Source organism: Phacochoerus africanus, chromosome 6, assembly GCF_016906955.1.
Source record: "Phacochoerus africanus isolate WHEZ1 chromosome 6, ROS_Pafr_v1, whole genome shotgun sequence".
In the NCBI taxonomy this organism is placed as follows: Eukaryota; Metazoa; Chordata; class Mammalia; order Artiodactyla; family Suidae; genus Phacochoerus; species Phacochoerus africanus.
The window spans coordinates 90,651,216-90,675,167 of record NC_062549.1 but is presented as its reverse complement, the minus strand read 5'-3'; the positions used below and the strand labels follow the sequence as shown (position 1 = coordinate 90,675,167).

Genomic DNA, 23,952 nt, shown 5'->3' with positions numbered 1-23,952 from the left:
AGAGGAGAAATCCAAGAGAGGGACTGAGCCACATCCCCCCAGTCACTGATGGATTTTTATTTAGATGCACCACCCCCTTTCCGTGAATGCAATATACACAGACACACATTTATAAGACACAAGTTAGGGGATGCTTAATCACATTTCCATAGGGTTGTGGTATTTCTTTAACTAGGTGGTTCCTAGTTAATTTCTTTAACTAAGTGGTTCCTCTAGTACCTTTCTAACTGGGTCCAATGGATAGAAATTCCCTTAACACCCAATACCCTGGGGTAAGAGGGAGGCAACAGGGAATAGAGAAACCACCAGGGACCAGGAGCCAGGAGGACTGGGTCTTAGTCCTGTCTGTGCTCTTGGGACCCATCCCTTTCCTGTAAAGTGTTTGGGACCCAGCCCTTACATGTAAAGTGAGGACTCATTCTGAAGTATGTTTAAATGTCATGACTTTTTAAAAATTTTATTATAATTGATTTGCAATGTTCTGTCAATTTCTGCTGTGTAGCAAAGTGACCCAGTTGTATGTATTGTATAGCAAAGTGACCCAATGTACCCAGTTGTACATTCCTTTTCTCATAGTATCTTCCATCATGTTTGGAAATAGTACCCTGTGCTATACAGCAGGACCTCATTGCTTATCCACTCCAAATGCCATAGTTTATAAATGCCACGACTTTTAAATCCTAGTCTATTTCTACCCAATCCTATAAAGCAAGCTAGATGGGTGTGTGAGAAGGCATTGATCCTCTTGCTCTGCTGAACACAGCCAGGAGACAAGCAGGGCCCTCGGCCTCAGGAGCCCAGTGGGGCTCCCTCTGTCCTGGACCTGGCTTGGCTTTTCCCCATTTCACTCTAATCTCCAGCCACATTCACACTTGCAAACCTATGCTTGCTCTGCTCTGAGTTTTCTAGGTCCCCATCTCCCTTGAATTTAGAATTCAGAATAAAGAAATTGTTAAAATCTACCCGATTGGCCTCCCTCCTCCATTGAGCTCACATCCTGAACCATCCTCTGTGTTCCCCACATGCTTCCTCTCCCACCTCCAAACTCGTAGCCAAGAGGTCTCATGATACTGCTCCAGGAAACCTTCTCAGATTCATCTCAGGGCTACCACATACAGTTGTACAGTTTGTGGACTGCACAAAAGCCACTTGGAGGGACTGAGGACTGAACTGCATTCAGTTTGCCAGTCCTTGCATTGTGGCTCAATACAGTGTCTACTGGAGGGATTTCACCCTTTTTTTTTTTTTCTTTTTAGAGCTGAACCCTTGGCATATGGAAGTTCCCAGGCTAGGGGTTGGTTGGATTTGTTTCCACTGAGCCACAATGGGAAGTCCCGGGATTTCCCCTTTTTATTTATTTATTTTAATTCTGAAGTACCAATCGTTACATGCGATAAGGAATTTAACTACCTAGAGAGGGTTCCTTGTTTCTAATCTGCAGCAAGTTTATATACCAGCAACATGGCCCCAGCTGTGCCTCTCCTGCCCTCAACATTCTCCAGTTTCAGGAGTTCCTGTCGCGTCTTTTTAAACAAACAAAAAAAACAAAACTCTTCGGTTCCAAACTGATCTCTCATCATCACAATTGTATTAATTTTTTTTTTGGTCTTTTGTCTTTTGAGGGCCGCACCCACAACGTATGGAGGTTCCCAGGCTAGGGGTATAATCGGAGCTGTTGCTGCCACCCTACTCCACAGCCACAGCGATGCCAGATCCAAGCCGCGTCTGTGACCTACACCACAGCTCATGGCAACACCAAATCCTTAACCCACTGAGTAAGGCCGGGGATTGAACCTGCAACCTCATGGTTCCTAGTTGGATTCGTTTCCACTGCGCCATGACGGAAACTCCTGTACTGACATACTTTATTGATTCCTTGTAAAGTTGCTTTCTTTATCTCATAATACCTGAAAGCTGGAATCTTGCCTTTTTCTCTATGTCCTGGTACCTAAGACAACTTTTTTTCTCTCGCTCAGTTCGAGTTCGATGATAAACAAGGAATCGAGGTTAGATACCAGCCAGATTAAAGTTCAGGACCTGCAGGACGTATAAATCAGAGGAGTGGGTGGTAATCTCCTTCCTTCAGCAAGGCTACACTTAAGGCAGCCTGGACCGAGGCAGGCGGCCGGCTGATACATCTTCTGCAGGTCCTGCCAGCCCTGTGATTTCCCCCTTCAGGAAATGGGGACAGTTCTATGCAAATGCGTTCTTGCCCAGGAGTTTGGTTTCTTCTCTCTGAGCTCCTGGCACAGTGGAACCAACGTGAGTGGCCACTTGGCAGGACAGAGAAGGGCAGACTAGCAGTCCCAAGGCTCAGGTGACAGGGCCAGGCCCAGGAGTCAGGGATGTTGACTGGGCTTTAACAGCCCTCCTGATGCCAATCTCAGGCTGAAAACTCGGTATTTCCACCTGGAATAAGAAACACAGGCGAGAGGGCTGGGGAGAAGAGGGCAGTGTACCAGGAGTGCCCCCTGCAGGTCTCATGGGGTGGTGCCAGAAGAGAGGAAGGAGGCACAGGGCGGCTGTGGCTTTCAGGAGATGCCTGGAAAGAGAAGGGGGGGAGGGGTAGAGGGAAGAAAGGGGGAAGGGGGAGGGGAGGGGGAGGGGGAGATATTATAGTTAGTATCTACTAAGTCCTTAACAATGTGCTGGCCATTGTCTCCTGTAAACCTCATGACAACCCCCAAGAGATGGATAATACAGTTGTTCTCAGTTCTTAGGCGAAGAAACTGCTCAGAGAAGTTAAGTAACTTGCTCAAAGTCACCCAGCTAATAGCGGACAGAGTGGGGATTTGAACCCAGGTTACTGCCTCCTGAGATTACATTGCTCAGTATCACCTTTGCCACCTTGCCAGGTCATTCCAGGAACTTCTAACCCTCCGGTATCCATTGCTACATCTTCCTGCTCCTCTAGCTTATAGCTTCCTGTTCCAATTTTAACGCATCTGGAGAAGAATCAAGCAGGACCTTGGGTATAATAATACTGATAATAACAGCACCTGGCATTTGTCTACCACTCTCTGTATGAACACTGAAGTGTTTCCATGTCTTCAGTTAAAAAAAGAATTTTATCAGTGCTCCTACAGCTATTTCTACATGGTTAGAGTCAATGTGTATGAATACTTATATGTTCTGAGGCTTTTTTTTTTTTACTTTTTTTTGGTCTTTTTTTTTAAGGGCTGCACCTGCAGCATATGGAAGTTCCCAGGCTAGGGGTCGAATGGGAACTGCAGCTGCCGGCCTATGCCACAGCCACAGCAGTGCCAGGTCCGAGCCTTGTCTGCCACTTACACCACAGCTCATGGCAATGCCAGATCCTTAACCCATGGAGCGAGGCCAGGGATCCAACCTGTGTCCTCATGGATACTAGTCAGATTCGTTACCCCTGAGCCACAAAAGGAACTCCCTATGTTCTGGTTTTTATGTAACAGTGTCCCTTGTGCACATTGACATATAGGAATGTAGTAGCCAATTAAATTGCTTTACCACAGACATTGCCTGACTGAGGCAGTGTGACTTTGTGAGAAGAGCACGGGGGCGTGTGACACAGCTGTGTGAGTGTGACTACTATCTCTGCCAATATCCAACTCTGTGACATTCTGTAAGTCGCCTAACCTCTTATTTTCAGTTTTCTCATCTATAGAGAAAAGCACACCTATCCCACAGGGTAGGTCTCAAGGTTGTTAACTGAGGCGTGGGTCTAGCGCAGCATGGATGCTCAATGAATTCTTAGCCATAGTGTTAGTATTCTGTGTTTGTGTGTCTTTCTCCTCCACTGAACCATGAGCTCCCCATGGGCAGGGACTTACTCATTTTTGTAACCACCCCAACCTAGCACATTGCCTGGCACTTGGGTTCCACAAAAGTGTTTTTTTTTTTAATTTTTTTTTTTTTTTTTTTTTTTTTTTTTTTTTGTCTTTTAAGGGCCACACCCATGGCATATGGAGATTTCCAGTCTAGGGGTCGAATCAGAGCTGTAGTCGCTGGCCTACACCACAGCCACAGCAACACCAGATCCAAGCCTCGTCTGCCACCTATACCACAGCTCACGGCAACACCAGATCCTTAACCCACTGATCAAGGCCAGGGATCGAACCCGAGTCCTCATGGATGCTAGTCAATTGTTTCAGCTAAGCCATGACGGGAACTCCACAAAAGTTTCTTAAACGAAGAGTTAGTTAGTGGGCCCTAGCTTAGCCTTTTCTCTCTGTTGGTCATTTAGATGGTTTCTAGACCTTTTGCTATTAACAAAATGCACTTCAAAGCCTGTCTATTTATATTGCCTCGTTTGATCTCCACACCCTGTGAAGTGGTGGAAAGAGGCTATTTACACATATCAGTATCCTGTGAAAAATGGAGCAGAGCGACTGTGGCTGAGGGAAGTGGAGTGTCTCCTATGGACCACTGCAAATCCGTGACAGAGATTAGAAGCCCTGACCCTGTCTCCCTTCTTTGAGTAGATCGCTTTTCCCTCCAGCTACCTCCTTCGGGATCAGGGTGGCCTCTCCAAAAATGGAGACTTTGATGGTGGGCCTGACCTGAGAGCAGCATGTGCCCCCAGAGGTCCCCCTGGAGGTGAATCCCCAGGACACCAAATGCCTTATTCCCAAACACATCAGGACCTGTATTTTCCCAGAGCGAGGAGCTTCTTAGGAAAGAGCCAGCATGCCAGCTTTTCTTTCGTTTTTTTTTTTTTTTTTTTTTTCCTGAGGGGGTGAGGAGGCGAGCTCTGTGTTGTCCAGGAGGAGGGACTTTGGCTAAAAATAGCTATGGCGTGTGGATCAGCCTCTAGTGGTACCCAGGACTGGGAAGGGGAGGGGAGGGGGATGCTCTAGAGCTGTCGCCAGACTGGTTGCTGTGGAAACCAGAAAGGAGCAGGGGAGCCTGGGAAGTGGGGATGACACAGATAGCAAGTCCTAGTCAGAGCTGCCGCTACATTTAGGAGAAACAGCGGTGCCTGCGGCTCCCACTCTCCAAGGGGGCTGGGGGGGGCAGTGTCAGGGGCATGGACGCTACCCCCCAGGGGTCTCTGCTGCCGGCTGCTCTCCTCTCCACACGCTGTGAGTTGAGTTGCGGGGGACTTGGGTTTGGGCCCCTTTTTCCAAGGCAAATGGGGGTTTGGGAAGAGCTGGTTCCTCAGGGTGTTTTCACCAGATCCCCTCCCCAAAAATAAGTCCCCTTGCTGGCCAGCACTCTCAAGTGGGAGAAAGGGAGATCTAAGAGAAAAAGGCACTGGGGTCTTCTAGAAAGGGGTCAAAGCATGCACACGAAAGGAGGAGGAATAGGCTGGAGGAACAGGAATCTTTGGAGGGAAGGTGTAAAATCAAGTCTTTGCTCTCAGGATAGAGGCAGGAATTTCACACCTTTCCTCCCCTACTGAGAAAAATGCCGCCCCTACCCTGGAAGACAAGAGATGGGACACAATCAAAGTCAGGCTCACTTAGCTCCCCAGGGCAACGGAGAGTGAGAGAGTTCTGGGCACCATCAGACTCTGGGGTTTCTTCCCCACACCTGGGCAGAGAGCTCTGTCTAGGCAGGCAGATTGGGGGGTCAGATTACCTAAGACCCTAAGAGACCATCTGGAAGCCCACCTGGACTGAGGCTGGAATCCAAGTGCGCCCAGGTACCGTTCTGCATGACCCGTGATCTCTAAGCCAATCAACGCTTAGAGCTGACTCCTCTCGAGGACATCCTGGGCTGCAGGGAGGGAAAGGGAAACTCATCGTTGCAGGAGGGGAAGACCCCAATCTGCCATTGCATTGGGGCTCCAGGACCCTGTATCCCCTGATTCCTCCTGGAAAATAAATGTAGGAGGTGCCCCTAAACCTCAATCCATCTCATTCTGGTTTCTCCTCCTGCCCTCTACCTCAACGCACGCGCACACACACACACACACACATACACACTCTCCTCCAAAGGTCTGGCTGCAGAGTACCTTGCTCCAGAACTTAAATTCAAGAGTGCTGGGTTTGGACTTACATATCCAGCTGGTTTCTCCCCAGGACCTGGTCAAACATCCAGGCCATCTGTGGTCCTTATGTCACACTCTCCCCCTCCACCACCCCACCCCAGCCAACCCAGGTTTCCTTGGAATGGAGGAAGAGGATGATTCCCAGGAAGGAGGAAAGGCTAAAAAACCTTCAATCCTTTTTCTTAACCTTTGCTCGTATGAACCATACCTTCCTCGGTGCCTAGGGAAGAGCTCTGGGTCTCTCTCTCAGGGCTGACTGCAGCGCAGAGAGTACCCCGAGTGGAACATTTTAAAGCAAAATCAAGTTGGCTTCCCTTGAACGTGAGATTCGGGGCATATGGAGGGGGGCTGTTATGAGGATAGTCAATAGAAGTAGGAGGCTGTAGGGGGAGAACTGATGGGAGGAGGAGGTAAAGCAGATGCTTTACGCTGCACTTATCTGCTCGATGGCTCCTGAAGAATAGGATAGCAGAGGGCTACAAGCCTAATCTTGATGAACTTTGTGCTTCCTTTACCCTGGCTGTCTGGGTTGATCTCATATCCTCCAGCCCTCTTGCCCTTTTTCAGGCTGTCTCCACCATGGAAAGAAGCCAGGGGAAATGGGGCTGACACTACAGCCGCCATGGTCATGGTTAGTCTGCAGGCAGGTTGCTCAGTGGGATTTCCCAAGATGGGAAGAGTCAACCCTTACCCACTGGAGATTTTCTACTTACTCTCCACCACTTCCATTTCTCCTTGGTAAGCTTGTTGAGAGGAAGCAGATGTGGGAGGAGGCAGAGTAAGTGAGATCCGGGGGAGGGAGGAATGGGAAAGGCTTTCTATGTCAGCCTTGGGATGAACTTCAAAAGAGCCTGGTTGGATGGCAGGTTGAATGGCTGAGAGCAAGAATTAGTGGGCTGCCCTGACAATAGCCGGGGCGGGGTGGGGGCGGCCATGGGGCAGAGAGGGCTCTGCCCAGAAGCGGCAGATTAACTGCCTGCCTCCAAGAAGCCCACAGTCTAAAGATTTCAGGATAGTCCCTGCCTGGACCTCTAGCCTAGGGGTGCCTGTGAGGTGCTGCACAGCCCAGTTAGAGGCAGGGGACCAAGATCTCTGGTCCCCGTTCCCCTGAAAATAAAGAGTCTCGCAGAGTGCGATCCAGTTCATATACACGATCCCCTGTGATACTCCCGATGCTGGAACTGGGGGTGGGGGCAGCTACTGTTGGTTGTGTATATCCATCCCATCCTACTGATGCGGAAGTTGAGGTTGAAAGCCACCCGGCCCTCAGTGCAGGCCACGGTCTCGGCCTCTCCCACCGATCGGCTAACTGGGCCCACCTCTCAGCCCCTCCAGGCCCCGCGCCGCCGCCGCCCGGGCCGTGACCTCCCCGCCGCGGCCACGGCCATGGCGCAGGAGAACGCCGCCTTCTCGCCGGGGCCGGAGGAGCCTCCGCGGCGCCGCGGTCGCCAACGCTATGTGGAGAAGGACGGCCGCTGCAACGTGCAGCAGGGCAACGTGCGCGAGACATACCGCTACCTGACGGACCTGTTCACCACGCTCGTGGACCTGCAGTGGCGCCTGAGCCTGCTCTTCTTCGTGCTGGCCTACGCGCTCACCTGGCTCTTCTTCGGCGCCATCTGGTGGCTGATCGCCTACGGCCGCGGCGACCTGGAGCACCTGGAGGACACGGCGTGGACACCTTGCGTCAACAACCTCAACGGCTTCGTGGCTGCTTTCCTCTTCTCCATCGAGACGGAGACCACCATCGGTTACGGGCACCGCGTCATCACCGACCAATGCCCAGAGGGCATCGTGCTGCTGCTGCTGCAGGCCATCCTGGGCTCCATGGTGAACGCCTTCATGGTGGGCTGCATGTTCGTCAAGATCTCGCAGCCCAACAAGCGCGCCGCCACACTCGTCTTCTCCTCGAACGCCGTGGTGTCGCTGCGCGACGGGCGCCTCTGCCTCATGTTCCGCGTGGGCGACCTGCGCTCGTCGCACATCGTCGAGGCCTCCATCCGCGCCAAGCTCATCCGCTCGCGCCAGACGCTCGAGGGCGAGTTCATCCCGCTGCACCAGACCGACCTCAGCGTGGGCTTCGACACCGGCGACGACCGCCTCTTCCTCGTCTCGCCGCTCGTCATCAGCCACGAGATCGACGCCGCCAGCCCCTTCTGGGAGGCGTCGCGCCGCGCCCTCGAGAGGGATGACTTCGAGATCGTTGTCATCCTCGAGGGCATGGTGGAAGCCACGGGTGCGGGAGGGGCCCAGGGGGAGGAGGGGAGCAGAGTGGGCGGGGAATTGGGCTTTGAGGGGCCGGGCCAGAGGGTGGGCAGGGCCGAGGAAGGCAGAGTGGAGGGATGGAGAAGCTGGTGGAAGATGAGAGGTTGAGGTGAGATGGGGACCCTGGGTTGGGGTGTGTGTGATCCCCCAGAGAGCCGAGAGAAAGCTGGGAGGAATCCTTGGAAGTAGCCCTGGCCTGGGGCCCTGGGCCGAGAGGTCTGTGTCACTGGGAATAGGGGAGAGTCAAAATAATAGCTAACACCCAGTGCTTTCTCTGTGCCCTGCATGGTTCCAAAGCACTTGACACCTCTGAGCTCATTTAATCTGAACCCCACGAAGAACCCCCATAAATGTAACTTCTTGGTATTGTGCTCATTTTTCAGAGAGGAGATTGCTCCAATGAAAAGTTAAGTTGACCACAAAGGCTAAATAAGTAGTCACGTCTGGATTTGACACAGGCAGTCTGGCTTTAGCTTTTACGGTGCAGAGTAGGAAGGAGGGGTTAGATTCCTAGTTTTTCTCATTGCTAAGAGGTGCAGGCCCCTGGATTTTTTTTTTTTTTTTTTTTTTTTTTTTTTCCTTTTTATGGCCGCGCCTGGGGCATATGGAAGTTCCTGGTCTAGGAGTCAAATCAGAGCTGCAGCTACTGGCCTACACCATAGCCACAGCAGCGCCAGATTCGAGACACTTCTGCAAACTACACCACAGTTCACAGCAATGCTGGATCAAGGCCAGGGGTGGAACCTGCATCCTCATGGATACTAGTCAGGTTCTTAACCCGCTGAGCTACAATGGGAACTCCCAGGCCCCTGGAATTTGATGGTGAAGATTTTCCATGGCCTGAGTTATTCCTAGGCTGGAACTTAGGGAGAGGTTGATAGCTGTTCTCACTTCTGCCTCAGTTTCCCCATCCATCAAAAGGAAAATAGATGATCTGAACATTTCGAGCCTCAAGAAAGAACTAGCAGTGCGCTTGTAATGTCAGAACCTCCAACGCAGGCTTACACCAGCGAAAGGTTTGGGAACAGATAGGACAAGACCAGTGCAGGAGCAGCTAATGGGCCCTTTGGGACTTGAGACCTAAAAGTAGAAGAAGGAGTTTCCGTCATGGCACAGTGGTTAACGAATCTGACTAGGAACCAGTGTTTGATCCCTGGCATTGCTCAGTGGGTTAAGGATCCGGCATTGCCAGGAGCTGTGGTGTAGGTCGCAGACACGGCTCAGGTCCCGCGTTGCTGTGGCTGTGGTGGAGGCCAGCGGCTGCAGCTCCGATTAGACCCCTAGCCTGGGAACCTCCATATGCCACAGGAAGCGGCCTTAGAAAAGGCAAAAAATAAATTAATTAATTAAATTAAACTAAATAATAAAATAAAAGTAGAAGAAAACCGCAAGTGAATAACTGAAGGCCCACCAGGGGTCCCTGCAGCTCCTGCCACTGTTGCTGGTGTTGCCCTCTGCTGGCTTCTCTCAGATCCATGCCTTCAAACCCCTTTCCTGGCCCTTCAGGCTGAGCCTCTACTTCACCACTTTCTGCCTCAGTGTTCCCCATCCCCTCTTCCCCCAGAGCTCCCTCTAGCCCCCCTCCCTTTCCCTGGTCACCGTGCTTCCTCTCACCCCATCAGCTGGCACTGTTTTGCCAGCACCTGAGAAGTCTCTGCCCACCGAACCCTCTTCTCCCTTTGTTCCCCCAGCCTCTCCCTTGCTTCCTGTCATTTTTGCCTCTTATTCCCCTCCTCTGCTGGATGTTTCCTATTCCAGCCTTCACCAAAGGAACAAAGAATATGAATGTCCCCACGTTGGCTCAGGGCAGGGCTTTCAGTGTTGAGAGCCAGTCTCTGGTTAGCTAATGTTCACTCTTCTTTCCACCCCCTTGTTCGGAGGTGGACATGAGCTGAGGGGGATATAAGAGACCCCGGGGTAGAAGAAGCACTTGCCCCAGTGGGTGTGCCCAGCCCACAAAGGACATAGGATGAAGGCCCACAGCAAGGAGGACGGGGGCAGTTGGGGTGGAAGAGATAGGGATGGGAGCTTGTTGGATTTTTCTAGGGAGACAAAGCTGGAAAGGATGGTAATATTTTGGGTGAGAGAGTCAGTATCCAAAATGCTTCTGAAAAGCAAGGATAATGAGCCAAAACCCAACAAGATGACATTTAAAAGGAATAAATATAAAGTTCTACATTTAGGCTTTAAAAAAAAAATCACTTATGTAAGCACAGCATGGAAGAGCTCTGGTGAAAAAAGAACTGGGGGTTTTAGTTGGCCACAGGCAATATGCTACAGCTTCCAAAAATGTTTATGTAATGTAATCTTGGGGCCTGTTAGCTAAAGCATCATGGCCAGAAGAGAGAGGTAGTAAGCCGCCTCTTAGGCATGCATCAGGCCACATCTGGGGTATTTATCACATTCAAAGTGCTTAAAGGATCTTCCTGGGCCATTCTGGTTTTCAGTCAAGAAAGTAAAATTTTTAGAAGCCAGGTCACATCAACAGTGATGGAGAGAGATGGGGCTATTCAGCCTGAAGAAGACATGATGGAACCTAAGATTCCTGCTTTTAGATACTTGAAGGTGTGTCATATGGCAGGGAACTGAAATTAATGAAGGCAGGTTTTAGTTCTGTATAAAGAACAACCCAGGAGTTCCTGTTGTGGCTCAGTGGATTAAGAACCCAACTAGAATCCATGGGGTTCAATCCCTGACTTCTTCCAGCGGGTTAAGGATCTGGTGTTGCCACAAGCTCTGGCATAGGTTGCAGATATGGTTCAAATTTCATGTTGCTGTGGCCATGGCCTAGGCCAGCAGCCGCATCTCCAATTTGACCCCTAGCCTCGGAACTTCCATATGCTGCAAGTGTGGCCCTAAAAAGAAAAAAAAAAATCACCAGATATTAGAACGATCACACAGAACGGTGGGCTCCTTGTGAGGTGGTGAGCTCTCAATTCGGGGAGGTAATCAAGTATAAGCTAGATGCCCATTATTAGGAATGCTTCAGTGGGGAGCCCTGTATGGAGAGGGAAGTTAGATTAGATGATCCCTAAGGTCAGTTTCAAGGTTCAGCTTCTCTGATTGGTATCCCCAGTGGAAAGGAGGGGAGAATATGTGCTGGAGGTTAAGAGGAGTTGAGGCAAATGGTGAGGAGGAGGGCGAGCTAGGCAAATACAAGGGTTGGTGAAGTAGAGAAAGTGGGTTGGACCAAAATGGAGGCTGGGGGGGCTTGGGAAGGGATTCAGGGAGGGGTTCTGGAAATAGACTTGTGAAGCGAGGCAGGAGAGGGAAGGCTGGGGTCCCCCCTGACCTGTGTGCTTCCCCCCAGGAATGACATGCCAAGCTCGGAGCTCCTACCTGGTGGACGAGGTGCTGTGGGGCCACCGCTTCACATCCGTGCTGACCCTGGAGGATGGCTTCTACGAGGTGGACTATGCCAGCTTCCACGAGACCTTTGAGGTGCCCACACCCTCGTGCAGCGCCCGGGAGCTGGCTGAGGCTGCAGCCCGCCTTGATGCCCATCTCTACTGGTCCATCCCCAGCCGGCTGGATGAGAAGGTGGAGGAGGAAGGGGCGGGGGAGGGGGCGGGCGAAGGGGCGGGGGCTGACAAAGAGCAGAACGGCTGCCTGCCACCCCCAGAGAGTGAGTCCAAGGTGTGACCAGTTTCCTCCAGACCCCTGTGGCAGGGCCAGACGCAGGTACCTGGGGAGCTGGAGAGCAGAGGTAGAGAAGGAAGCAGGCAAGGTCCCTGAGACTGCACTAAAGCTGGAGCAGCCCCTCAGAATCTCAGCTCTAGGATCCAACATGGAAGGGAAGGAGCCTGATGGCAGGAGAACGGAGGGTGGGATGGATGAACTTACCAGCCTATCTCTGTTTGACCTTCACATCTGTTCACCGGTGGATGGATGGACAGAGGGATGGACCTCTGCAGGTCCAGTGGGAAGGTGGAAGCAGACAGAGACAGCTGGTGGGTGGAGAAAAGGGCCGACAGACAGATGGTACCCTCAGGGCTGCCCCAACTCACAGAGCATCTTTGTGCAAATTCTCAAAAGGCACCCTTTTCTTCCAGACTGACACCCCCTCCCCCAAACCAGGGTTTGTGGCATGGGGAGTGGAGTGTGGGCTGAATCTTAGGCTCCGCTCACCTCCTTGTCCAACCTCCCTGAGTACGGGGCACCCGTCTCACTGGACACAGTAGCCCAAGCTGACCCAGAGGAGAGAAAGCTGGATGGAAGCGGCCAGAGATGAGGAAGATGCCCCCCACCTCCACCCCCACCACTGTGACAGGCTGAGAGGGAGGGTGAAAGGTGAAGAGGCAGCTGCACAGGACGGGAACAACCTTGTCCGTGAATACAGGGAAACAAGCTGTGGGGGAGATGCTAGAGCTGGGGCCTGGGAAAGATGAACCAGGGATGGCGATTTTCTGACAGTGGCGTGAGGTCTCGGAAGTACCACTGCAGAGGCAGGAGGGGAGGGAGAGGTTCTGTGGAGGCAGAAGGGCCAGGGGAGAGATGGAGAAAGTAAGTCCACTGGAGCTGGGAAACAGGGCTCTCAGCGAAGCAGAATGGGTCTTTGGGCACAGAAAGAGGGAGTCATTCAGAGAGTTCGCTGGGTGCCCACTGGGGACAGAGGGCTGTGACCTGGGCATGTGTAGGAGGTCAGTCAGAGACCACATGCCTGTTCTGGGAATACAGTACACGTGGGAAAAACAGAGAAATATGTTTGTGGCAATTGTTTCAAACTGAGAACCTGGGTGATGGCTCTGAGCAGGGGGTGGGAGGCCTTGGGAATCGGAAAGATAGGAATTGGGTCAGGCCTAGAGCACTGACCTGAGCCAGCAGTCATGAACTTGGATGGGCCTCAGGCTCACCTGGAGGGTTTGGGAGCACAGACGGCTGAGCCCCACTCCCAGAGTTTCTGATTCCGTAGGTCTGCAAAAACTTTGCATTTCTTTTGTCTTTTTGGGCCACACCTGCGGCATACGGAAGTTCCCAGGCTAGCGGTCCAATTGAAGCTGGAGCTGGCAACCTACACCACAGCCACAGCAACGCCAGATCCTTAACCCACTGGGTGAGGCCAGGAATCAAACCACATCCTTGTCGATACTTATCAGGTTCATGACCACTGAGGCCATGATGGGAACTCCCAAAACTTTGTGGTTCTGACAAGTCCCAGGTCATGCTGACACGGCTGGAAGAGGCGCCTTGAGAAGCCCCACTCTAAGCAGACTTGGAGGTCCTGCCAAGAGGTGGGGCATCAAGCTGAGGAGCAGATGAGGCTCCTCGTGGGTGGTGAACTGTGGCAGCGGGAGGGGACCGTGAAACCCAGGCTGAAGAGTTGATCTCTGGTCCCGGGGACTCGCCCATCAGTGGAAATAGGGTGCTGACAAGTTTGCAACAGTGTCTGGGGAAGATAAGTAGGCAAGATAGATACTGAGAGAGAAGTCGGGAGGCCTTGTGGGGGGAGGCGGGGGTGCTGGAGCAGGAAGGGCATCAGAGGCCAAAGATGGAATCGCTCATAGGACCAAAGAGGCAGGTTGCAGTGTGGCAGGAATCACGTGAGAGAGAAGCCAGGAGACCAAACATCCTGCTGTGGCTGCAGCCTGCTGTCTGCCCAGCTTGGACAGAAGTCCCTGGAGAAGTATTCCTTCCCTGGGGTCACCCCAGTCACCAGGGACACCCTCCCCCCACCCCCCCTAAGAATGGTGAAGGGCAAGTTGAGAAGGGGCAGAGGTAGAGGGACCCTCAGCCGGGAGAGATGTATATGCACGCGCAGGCACACCCTCCCACAGCGCTGGCCCGGCAGTGACCTCTGGTCCTTGGTCTTGGCTACACCCCACTCCTGTCCATGATTTTTTTTTTTTTTTGTCTTTTGAGGGCCAGATGGTGGCATATGGTGGTTCCCAGGCTAGGGGTCTAATCAGAGCTGTTGCTGCCAGCTTACGCCACAGCCACAGCAGTGCCAGATCTGAGCCACATCTGCGACCTACACCACAGCTCACGGCAATGCCAGATCCTTAACCCACTGAGCAGAGCCAGGGATCAAACACACAACCTCATGGTTCCTAGTCAGATTCGTTTCCACTGCACCACGACAGGAACTCCCTATCCATGATTTTTTTAAATGTAATTTTATTTTAATTTTTTAATTTTTTTTGTCTTTTAAGGGCCGCACCTGTGGCATATGGAGGTTCCCAGGCTGGGGGTCCAATCAGAACTACAGCTGCCAGCCTACACCACAGCCACAGCCATAGCAACTCAGATCTGAGCTGCGTCTGCGACCTACACCACAGCTCACAGCTACACAGGATCCTTAACCCACTGAGCGGGGCCAGGGGTCAAACCCAAGTCCTCACAGATACTAGTCGGCTTCATTATTGCTGAGCCACAACGGGAACTCCCCCGACTCCTGTCCTCTAATAAAAGTCTGACTCCCTTGGGAGAAAGCACCCCAGTGTGCTCCATTCCGGGCTGGGAAGCTGGGATCCTGCAGGACACCAGCTTGGGTCCACTCAGAGAGGACATCTTTGCCTCGGGTCACAAGGTCACTTGGGTCACTATCAGTCAAAAATGAGGTCCCTGAATCCTGGCACCGGCTATTCCCAAAAGAACAAATGTTGGCTCACAGGATAAGGAGCGATTTGGGTTTAATTTGGTGAAACAGCCAGACTCTGGACAGGAGGGAATGGGCTGTTGCTATCAACACTCGCTCACACGGTAGTTCACCCATTGCAAGTGAACCCCCTGCAGAGGAACTGAGCCTGGATGGAAGGCACCAAGACCCCACCACACCACTCCTCGTCACTCAGCCACCGCTCAGGACATCACTGTGTACAGAGTCAGGAGTCTGGAGACTTGGGTTCTAATCCTGACATTGTCCCTAATTAGTTCTTGGACTCTGGGCAAGTTATATCACTTCTCTGGGTCTCAGTTTCCCCATCTGTAAAAACAACACTTAGCAAACTAGTAATGTTCAATAAATGTTTAAATAACTGAATTGAAAGAGGTAGACTGAGTGCCTCTTGAGATGCAGTGCAGCTGAGAAGTCTAGGATCAAGGAATCCTTAAGCAGCAGCAAATGCAGGGAGCCCCAAGGCCCTGGGGGCGGGGGTGAACCGGGGGTGGGGGTGCATGCAGCCTGTGGAGGCGGAGTCCCTGGGGCTCCTCTGACTGCTGTCACGTTCTAAGGCTTCCATTCTGCTGCAGTCAGACAGAATAAATGAAGATCAGAAAGAAAAAAGGTGGAGGCGCCAGGGGCCGGAGGGAGGAGTCAGGCCCAAGATTAGCCTGACCTAGAGGATGAGACTGCACAGTGTGGGAACTGGGCAGAAAAGGGCCCTGGATCCTGGAGGCCGCCGCCTTGCAACCTAGAAGTGTAGGGGTGAAGGCCATGCTCCGCTGGAACTCACCCCCCCTTTCTCTGCTCCCCTCCCTGAGCAGCGAGTCCCTATAGGAATTGGCTCAGCACTGACAGCTCAGACAGCAGATGGGACCCAGGTGTCCCCTCCTGGGGTGGGTGGCATGGCCCACAGAGGCCAGATGGTGTTTGTGGGAGGAAGTGAGGCCCAGGTCGCTCAGAGGAGGTTGTCAGCTGCCAACAGCCTCCCTGCCCCACACTCCCGCCTCATACAGCCTCACGGCAGGAAAGACACAGACAGCCCTGGATTTTATAAAACAAGTTTATTCACATTTTAGAAAAACTCATTCTGGGACAGGGAATGGCCTCCTTTTGGGGCTCGGTGTGGGATCGAGAATGGAAGGCCAGACAGAGGGAGGAGGTGGGGACGGAAGGAGTGGGGAAGGGGGGCCACGTCCCCCACTCTGGTGGGGAGTGAGTCAAATAAATTAAAGGCAGTGCAGGCAGAGGGAGAGGGTCTCCAGGTACCAGAGGTGGGCTGGCAGCTGGGCTGGAAGACAGTCACACCTGCAAAAGGGGAGAGCACGCCGAGGGGGCTAAGGAGTGTGGCTCCCTCCTGGCCCTCACCGTTCCCGGGGCCCTCACAGAGCTGAGAGGGGCTGCTCCTTCTCCAGCTGGGGCCAGGAGGGAGCCACTCATCTCAGGACCTGGGGAGACGGGGCTGGGGATTCGGGGTTCTCGCCCCTCACCTGGGGAACGGGGGATCACCGTTTCCGCAGCCTCTTCATGAAGCAGCAGGTGATAGTGCCAAGGATGGTGGCGCCGATGACTAGGGCAACCCCTGCACCCACCAGCAGGGGCACAAACAGGGTGTCCAAGGCTGGGCAAGAGAGGATGGCTATGTTCAGCCTAGAGTGGTCACTGCCCTCCACTCGTGGTCCCAACCAATGTGCCAGCACCATCTCTGTTGGGCAGTCTGAACCACCTCCTCCTACTCACAGAGCCTTCCCTGACCCGCTCCCTGGCCCCTCTGTATTCAAACCAGTCCCCACCACCAGGACCCTGGGCAGAGGGGCACTGAAAGGCTGAAAGCTGAACTTTCAAGACTCTCTGTGTGAAAAAATGAGGACCATTCCTCCGGAGGAAGAACAAGGGACCATTAGCAGGGGATCTGATGCAAAGGGAAGAACGAGGGCAAAGGCGAGAACAAGTGGGGGCGCTGGAGGGACGGGTGAGTGAGGAGAGGAGGGGAGGGCGGGCATCACTCACCGTGTGTGTAGGGGTAGACTGTGACAGGCCCCGAGCGGGCGCTGCCCGCCTGGTACCAGCTGTAGTCCGCGTGCTGCACCCAGGCGCTGGGGGCACAGTGGTACACGCCTTCGTCCTCAGGCTCCAAGCTGTGCAGTCTCAGCCGATGGCTTCGGGGCCCCACCAGCTCCACGCTGACAGGGCCTCCCCCGGGCCGGACACCCAGCTCTGCCACACCGTCCTTGCCCACGCCACCCACCAGCTGAGCATGGCCAGAGCTCAGTTCCCCCTCCTCTGGCCGCTCCACCCACCAGCTGGCAGCCAACCGCAGCCCGGGGGGGCCGCCCCGCACAGAGATGTTGCAGAGTAAGGAGGCTGTCTCCCCACGGTACACTGTGCCTCCTGCCAGCCAGGCCACAGCCTCCAGCACCACACCTGCAGGACAAAGGTCAGAAGGTGAAAAGTCAGGGGGCACGGGGTTAGGACTGCTGTCCAAGCAGTAGCCCAGAAACTTGAGGTGTTTCCCCAGTCTTAGAAGAGGCCGAGGCATGGAGACAGCTGATGGTGAGGGAGAGGCATAGAAACAAAGGGAAAGGTTCAGGATGTAACAGGATCAGAGGCATCTTGGGAGCGCTGGAACACAGGTTCAATCCCTGGCCCAGCAGAGCAGGTTGAGGATCGGGCGTTGCCGCAGTTGCAGCTTGGGTCATATCTACCCCTCTACCCCTCGGATCTGATCCCTGGCCCAGGAACTCTGTATGCCACAGGGCAGCCCCCTCCACACCCCTCCAAAAAGGATATTTAAAAAAAAAAAAAGGGAAAGGTTCTACAGACCCCCAACACTGACCAGGGCCCAACCCGCCTCCTCTCACCTTCCTCTCGCACGTGCACAGGGAGGGGTCGGGAGCGGGCACTGGCTGCTTCACGAAGCCGGGCCCCAGACCCACGGACATAGGCCTTGGCAAGGCAGCGGTAGGTGCCCGCATCCCCTGGCCGGGCAGCCTCCAACCGTAGCCGATAGGTTCTCGAAGCCACCTTCTCCATGGCAATGTGCCGGCCCTCGTAGCCAGGGCCCAGGCTGCCCACGCCCTCTGTGTCCAGCTGGGCAACCAGGCGGCCAGGCCCAGGTGCCCCTGCAGGTGCCATTTCCCAACCCACGGAGTAAGCGGCATGCTGGCCTGGTGGGGGCAGGGCCCCTGACACGTTGCACAGCAGCTCCAAGGGCTCCCCTGGGCCAATCCGACGTTCACCAGGCCCCACTGTCACTGCCAGCTGGCTGGCTGAAACACCGGAGGGGAAGAGGTGTCAAGGAGGCAGGAGAGGGCACACAACACCTGACTCCCCACCATAGTTCCTTCCTGGACAGGAGCAACTTCCAGGCCACGCATCTCCCAGACACAGGTGCCTGACGCCCCCCTCATCTCATCTCCGCCATGGCCCTCCCATCTCCCCCCAGGTTCTGAACAGAGAAAGTCCATCCTGGGTACAGATGCTAACGGGGATTGATGCTAATGGGATCATTCACTGGAGGGAAGGGGAGCTCCCTGGAGTTGGATGATGGCCATCAAGTGCCCCTAGGGCCATTGCCCCTACTGAGATACCACGGCTCCCAGCAGGCACCATGGGACGTGTGGCACTCACACAGTGTCTGCACGTCCACGTGGGCCAGGACAGCCCTCTTCTCCGCGATCTGGGCCCAGCTGCCATCGGGATCCTGAATCCACTCGGTGGCAGTGCAGTGGTAGGTGCCCGCGTCCTCCGCCTGGGCGCCCCCCACCACCATGCGGTACCGCTCAGTCCCCTCCTTGCCCAGCCGCAGCTCCCCTGCCGCCAGCCGCTCGGCATAGTGAGCTCCGGCCTCCACAGCCAGGTCAGGCCGGAGTCCCACCACTTCCTGCAGGGTCGCTCGCCCCACCGGCACCTCGGGCACCGCTCGCCCAAAGGACACAGCCAGGTGTGTGTGCTTCTGCGTGCTCGTCCGCGCCAGGCAGCCCAGGGCCAGCTCCTGCCCCTCGTGCACCGTCAGGCGAGGGGGTGAAACCGGGGCCTGGCGGCCTCGGGGCCCTGGGGGGGTAGCAGACACCTGCAGCAGATCTGGAAGAACTGGAGAGAACAGCTGGAGTGAGGAGGGCTGGGAGCTGTCAACTTCTGTGACTGTTTTCTATCTGCAACCTCTTTCAGTAAATAGACTGTGAGCTCCTAGAAGGGAGAGACTTCGTGTTGTACCATTTCTTCTGTAACCCAGTGGTGCCAAGTACAGTGCTGGGCACACAACAGGCACTCAGTAAATATTTGTTTTGTTTTTTTTTTAGGGCCGCAGCTGTGGCACAGGGAAGTTCCCACACTAGAGGTTGAATAGGAGCTGCAGCCGCCGGCCTACGCCATATCCACAGCAACAACAGATTCGAGCCGCGTCTGCGACCTACACCACAGCTCATGGCAACACCAGACCCTTAACCCACTGAGCGAGGCCAGGGATCGAACCTGAATCCTCATGGATACTAGTTGGGTTCGTTAACCGCTGAGCCACAACGAGAACTCCAATAAATACTTGTTGAATTTCATTAAAGCCAGCCCATCGCCTACTCACCCTTATGTCTGAGACTGACCCCTGTTTGAAATACTCAGAAAAGTGGCTCTGTCTTCCTTTTTGGAAAACAAAGAAACTTAAGAGGGCAAGAACATCACATGGTCTCACTTCTCCCCCGGATCTAGATCCTAGAATCTCCAGGAATGGAGTCTGTTCACTCTATCTGGTTCCCCTGCCCTGTCAGGGAATGGAAAGGGGACTGGATGGCCTAAGGACACTTTCCCCTCTGCCAGGAAGCAGCCCGATAGAATAAAAGCAGTGGCCTGGAATGAAGGGACCTGGGATAGAGTCTGAGACAGGCGGCTAATTTTTTCAGTGACTTGCGTGAAGTCACTTAACCTGGTTGGGCCTCAGATTCCTCTTAGGTCCCTCCCGGCCTGACTTTCTGCCTTTTGGGAGGATGCGGCCCCACCCCCATCCCAGGGCCCAGTACCTCTCAGTTCCACTTTGCCACTGTAGCTGCCCAGGTAGCGGGCATCAGTGGAGGGTGTGTAGCACTCGTAAATGCCAGCATCCTGGGCCTGCAGGCGGGCAATCTTGAGCACCACGGCATCACCCTGCAGACGCTGCACATGCACCTCACCAGCTGCCACTCGGGGCCCAAAGACAGCGTAGGAGAACCCGGCATCCCGGGTACTGACAATGCCCAGGGCAGCCTCTGGGGCCTCGGGCCTGTACAGGAACCACTCGAAATCCTGCTGGGCAGGACCGTCATAGCCACTGACATTGCAGGGGATGGAGATGGCTGTGCCAGCCACGCGGTACAGGGGCCCCTCAGGGACCAGCACCTCCCGGGCACAGCACCCGACTCCTGTAGGGAAGGATGGGAGAGGTCAGAGATGTCTGGGTACCCACTGCTTCCCCACACCACCTGTGTCATTTTTGGCCTCTGCTTGCAACAGGAAAAGAAACCTACAGCTTGGGCCCTGTTCTGAGAATGGGGAAAGGATGCTGGGACATAAGACACGTGGGTCTTCAGGTGGTGGTACAGAGCCAGATTTGCCTCAAAACCCAGAAACATCCCATTCCTAGGAGGCCAGAAGCAGATAGGGGTGGAAAGGAGTGTATCTGCTTCCTGATTTAACCTTCCTTGGTTCCAGCCATACCTTGATTCCCTCCTCTTGTTTCCCCACTCTCATGTCTGCGAGGCCCAGCCAGTGCCGCCTTCTAGCTAAAGGATCCTAAGACCACATGTCCCGCTCCTTTGTTTGAAGGGAGCTGGCAAAATCTTGCTCAGAAGGGCTAGTTGGCTCAGCTGTGTCACCTGGGCCAAGGGACTCCAGACAATGGAGCCAGCAGCCCAGCAGGACAGGGCACAGACCCAGTCAGTTCTCACCACACAATCCCTCCCCCCTCCAGCTGGGCCATGAGCTCACTGCTTCTCCTCCCCACAGGGCTGCCGAGGCAGCTGAGGCTCAAGGGGCAAGAACCAGCCTCTGCCCTGGCCTCCGGGGGCAGAAGATCCCCTCCTCCACCAGTGCCTGCCAATCCTCCCCACAGGCCCAGCTGACACACAACCCCCCCCCCAACAGCTCCCTAAACAAAAGCCTCCATTTGCATGTAGTATTCATTCATTTACATACTGCTCCCTTTGGGTAGGGAAGCTCAGAAACCCCTAGCTGCCTCTTTCGGTCTTTCTCTCCTCAGAGGCCAAAATTCTCTTCTTTGCCCCACCCTCAGGCCCTACCCTGCCCCCTCAGATACTCCTGGTGGCCTTGGAGGGCTCAGCTTCTTCCTTCTCTCCTTCCTTCCTCTCACGGCCCCAGAATGTGAGGGGGGCTGGGTCAGCCCTCTGCCTTCATCTTCCGCATGAGAAAGGTAAGGCATGAGAAGTATACAGTTTTGGCCAAGTTCCTACTATCCTTGGCTGGCTTTCACATGCCCCTGCAGAGGGACAAGCCAGGGAGGTGATGGGGAACTCCGGGGATGGGTAGGGGAGGGAACTGATGACACTGACCTCACCAACCAGAGTGGCACTCCCAGGGGCTTACCCACAGGGGCTGGTGGAAAACAGCAAGGCTAGTCAAATTCGGGCCCTCTAGCTGCCCCAGAAACATCCCCCTTAACTTTCCCACCTGAGCCCGCTCTTAACTACCCCTTTCTTCCTGCGGCTGAGTCACGTCACGGGGAGAACTTGGGGTCTGAACATCTGTACAGGAAACTTGTGGTTGCTTGGTTAGAGCTCAGGCTGCAAATCAGGAGGTCGGATTCCAGCCCCAGCCCCAGCGATCTGGTTTGGACCAGCCCCTCCCAATCCCAAGCCTCAGTTTCTACACTGGAGGAGAGCTAAGAGCTTCCATTCGGAGGGTGAGTGAGCCTGTGACTCAGGAAGGCTCTGCTTGAGGGTGTTTCATAACCAGAGTGATGGCGGACACAGCCAGCTGACACCTTCCCTGGCCTCGGGGCAGACACCACTCAGGAGGGCCCCTCCCATCTCCCTGGCTCCACGACTGCTGATGCTTGGAGATCCCCATGGGAAAGTCACCCCCACAGCCTTAGGACACCAGCTGCCAGGCAGCTCTCTCCCCAGCCGGGGCCCCTCTGTGTCAGCAGAAGAGGGAAAGAAGAACAGGGTCTTGCTTTGGAGTCAGATGAATGGGGGTCAAATCTGAGCCTCAACATTCATCACATGGGTTGTCTGGGGAAAGTTACTTCATTTTCCTCATCTTCAAAATGAAAGTAAGCGCCCATGTGTGCAGTGGGTATTTAGCAGGCTCTTCTATCTCCGCATCACACTTCCCCTGGGCTTCTCTCTGCTCCACGCTGCCCACTGGGGAAAACGTGCTGAGTGCTAGACAACCAGGCTGTGCAGCTCCTTCCTCTACCTCCTCCTGCCTCCCACCCAGGGCCCCAAGGAGAGGACTCATTCTAGTCCCATAGGACCCAGGGACCTATGTCGTACAGGGAGGCTGCTCGGCACTGTGATAGAGCTCTGATCTAGAAACAAGTGGCTGGGGCTAGGTCAGCCTCTGAGGTAACTATGGCAGCTCCGAATCCTGGCACCAAAGCGCCCCCCCCCCCCCGTGCTCTTATTTCAAGGGTCTCAGTTTCCTGAACATCTGTACAAGCAGTCTCACGGTACTCCTCCCCAGACTGCCCCTACAGGGAGCCTCCTCCAGTTCAGGCCCAAAACATTTCCACCGGCACTGCCTGCATGCATCTGTGCAGCAATGGCCCAGGACACCCCACCGAGAACACGCACAACAGCCACAAGGGCGCTTGGAGATCTCAGCATCAATCTCCACAGAGCCTGCTTTCTCCAGAGGCAGAGAAGCTGGGACTAAGAGGGTGTGACAACCAGTGGGAGGCTGCAGACCCAAGGGCCATCTAGGAGAGGAAAAGAGGGGCAAAGGGAGACCTGGTCCAGGATAGAGATGGAACTGCCCTCAACTTTTGATGAAGTTGAGGTGGGGGATGCAATTAGGGGAGACTTCCTTCAAAGAGCGTGGGCAGAACCCGCCCCTGGGCCTCCAGCCAACTCGGGCAATTACGGAGATGGGCAGGCACTGCCTACGCAGGCGAGCTTCAGGCTGGGCCTGGAGCTGAGTGTGAGGCGGTGGAGTCGCAGCATTTGGGCGCAGCGACCCCAAGACCTGAGCATGCCAGCTAAGAAGTGGGACCTGCCCCTCTGAGGCCAGGAGGTCCCTGGGGGTGGCACCTCTTTGGGTCCTCACTGTGCCCCAGCCCAGGGCCTAGAACTGGGGGAGCCTTCAACCCCCGCCTGCCACCCCACTCGCCGCCCGCCCCAAGACTGGCTCGGCGGGCGGCCTCAGAGGGCAGCTAAGCGCCAGGCCCGGCAAGGCTGATGGAGAGGCGGGTGCGAGGGGCTCCGAAGTGCTGGGGAGTCGGGCAGGATTGGACTCCAGGTAGCAGGCACCTGCCGGGCGGGGCTGGGAGCCGGGCTTACCCAGCATTAGCAGCAGCAGCGGCGGCGGCGGCGGCTTGGGACCGAGGGCGCCCATCCTGCGCAACGAGCTCTGGGGAGGCTCTGGGGGGCGGCTCGGGTTCTGGGTGGCCGGGGGCTCAGGGGGCGCATGCCCGGGTGAGGGGCACCAAGCGGAGCAGCGAGGCGTGGGTGCGCGGAGCTGAGCGGAGCGGAGCGGGAGCAGCCTAGGCCCCTCCTTTTTCCCTCCTCCCCCTGCCCTTCCTCCTCCTACTGCTTTGCCTCCAGCCTCTGCAACTGGAAAGACCATTCCCGCCCGGCCTTACCCAGGCTCCGCCCCGACCTCGGCTCCCGCCCCGGCCTAGCCCCGCCCGGGTCCCCAATCCCGCCCCGACCCCTCCAGACCCTGGCCCCGCTCAGATCCCTGGGTGTGTCTGGACCCGAGTCCTGGACCTCCGCCCGGGCTCCGCCCGCCCCCGTTCAGGCTCCGCCCCGGTATCCAGCTCCTCCCTGACCCCGATCCAGGCCCGCCCCCCTGGGTCCTGGCTCCGCCCCGACCCCAGCCCACGGAAGCCGGCTGCACCTGGGTTTAGCCACATCCACGTCAGCTTGGCAGGTTGTACTCGTACCCTGCACTTTTCGGCTTTTCCCTGAGC

The 23,952-nt window shown here is 55.1% G+C and overlaps 2 protein-coding genes across 2 annotated transcripts; one reads left to right on the top strand and one right to left on the bottom strand.

The window, feature by feature from the left end:
• Nucleotides 1-7,357: 7,357 nt before the first annotated feature.
• Nucleotides 7,358-11,878, top strand: KCNJ9 (potassium inwardly rectifying channel subfamily J member 9). Its single transcript, XM_047782986.1, has 2 exons — nt 7,358-8,207; nt 11,547-11,878. The coding sequence occupies exons 1-2, from the start codon at nt 7,358-7,360 to the stop codon at nt 11,876-11,878; spliced, it is 1,182 nt and encodes a 393-aa protein (XP_047638942.1).
• Nucleotides 11,879-15,883: 4,005 nt separating this feature from the next.
• IGSF8 (immunoglobulin superfamily member 8) lies at nt 15,884-23,600 on the bottom strand. Its single transcript, XM_047784180.1, has 7 exons — nt 23,321-23,600; nt 19,847-20,224; nt 18,465-18,926; nt 17,696-18,103; nt 16,845-17,258; nt 16,325-16,455; nt 15,884-16,142 (listed from the first exon to the last, which is right to left on the bottom strand). The coding sequence occupies exons 1-6, from the start codon at nt 23,373-23,375 to the stop codon at nt 16,340-16,342; spliced, it is 1,833 nt and encodes a 610-aa protein (XP_047640136.1). The 5' UTR covers nt 23,376-23,600; the 3' UTR covers nt 15,884-16,142; nt 16,325-16,339.
• Nucleotides 23,601-23,952: the final 352 nt, after the last annotated feature.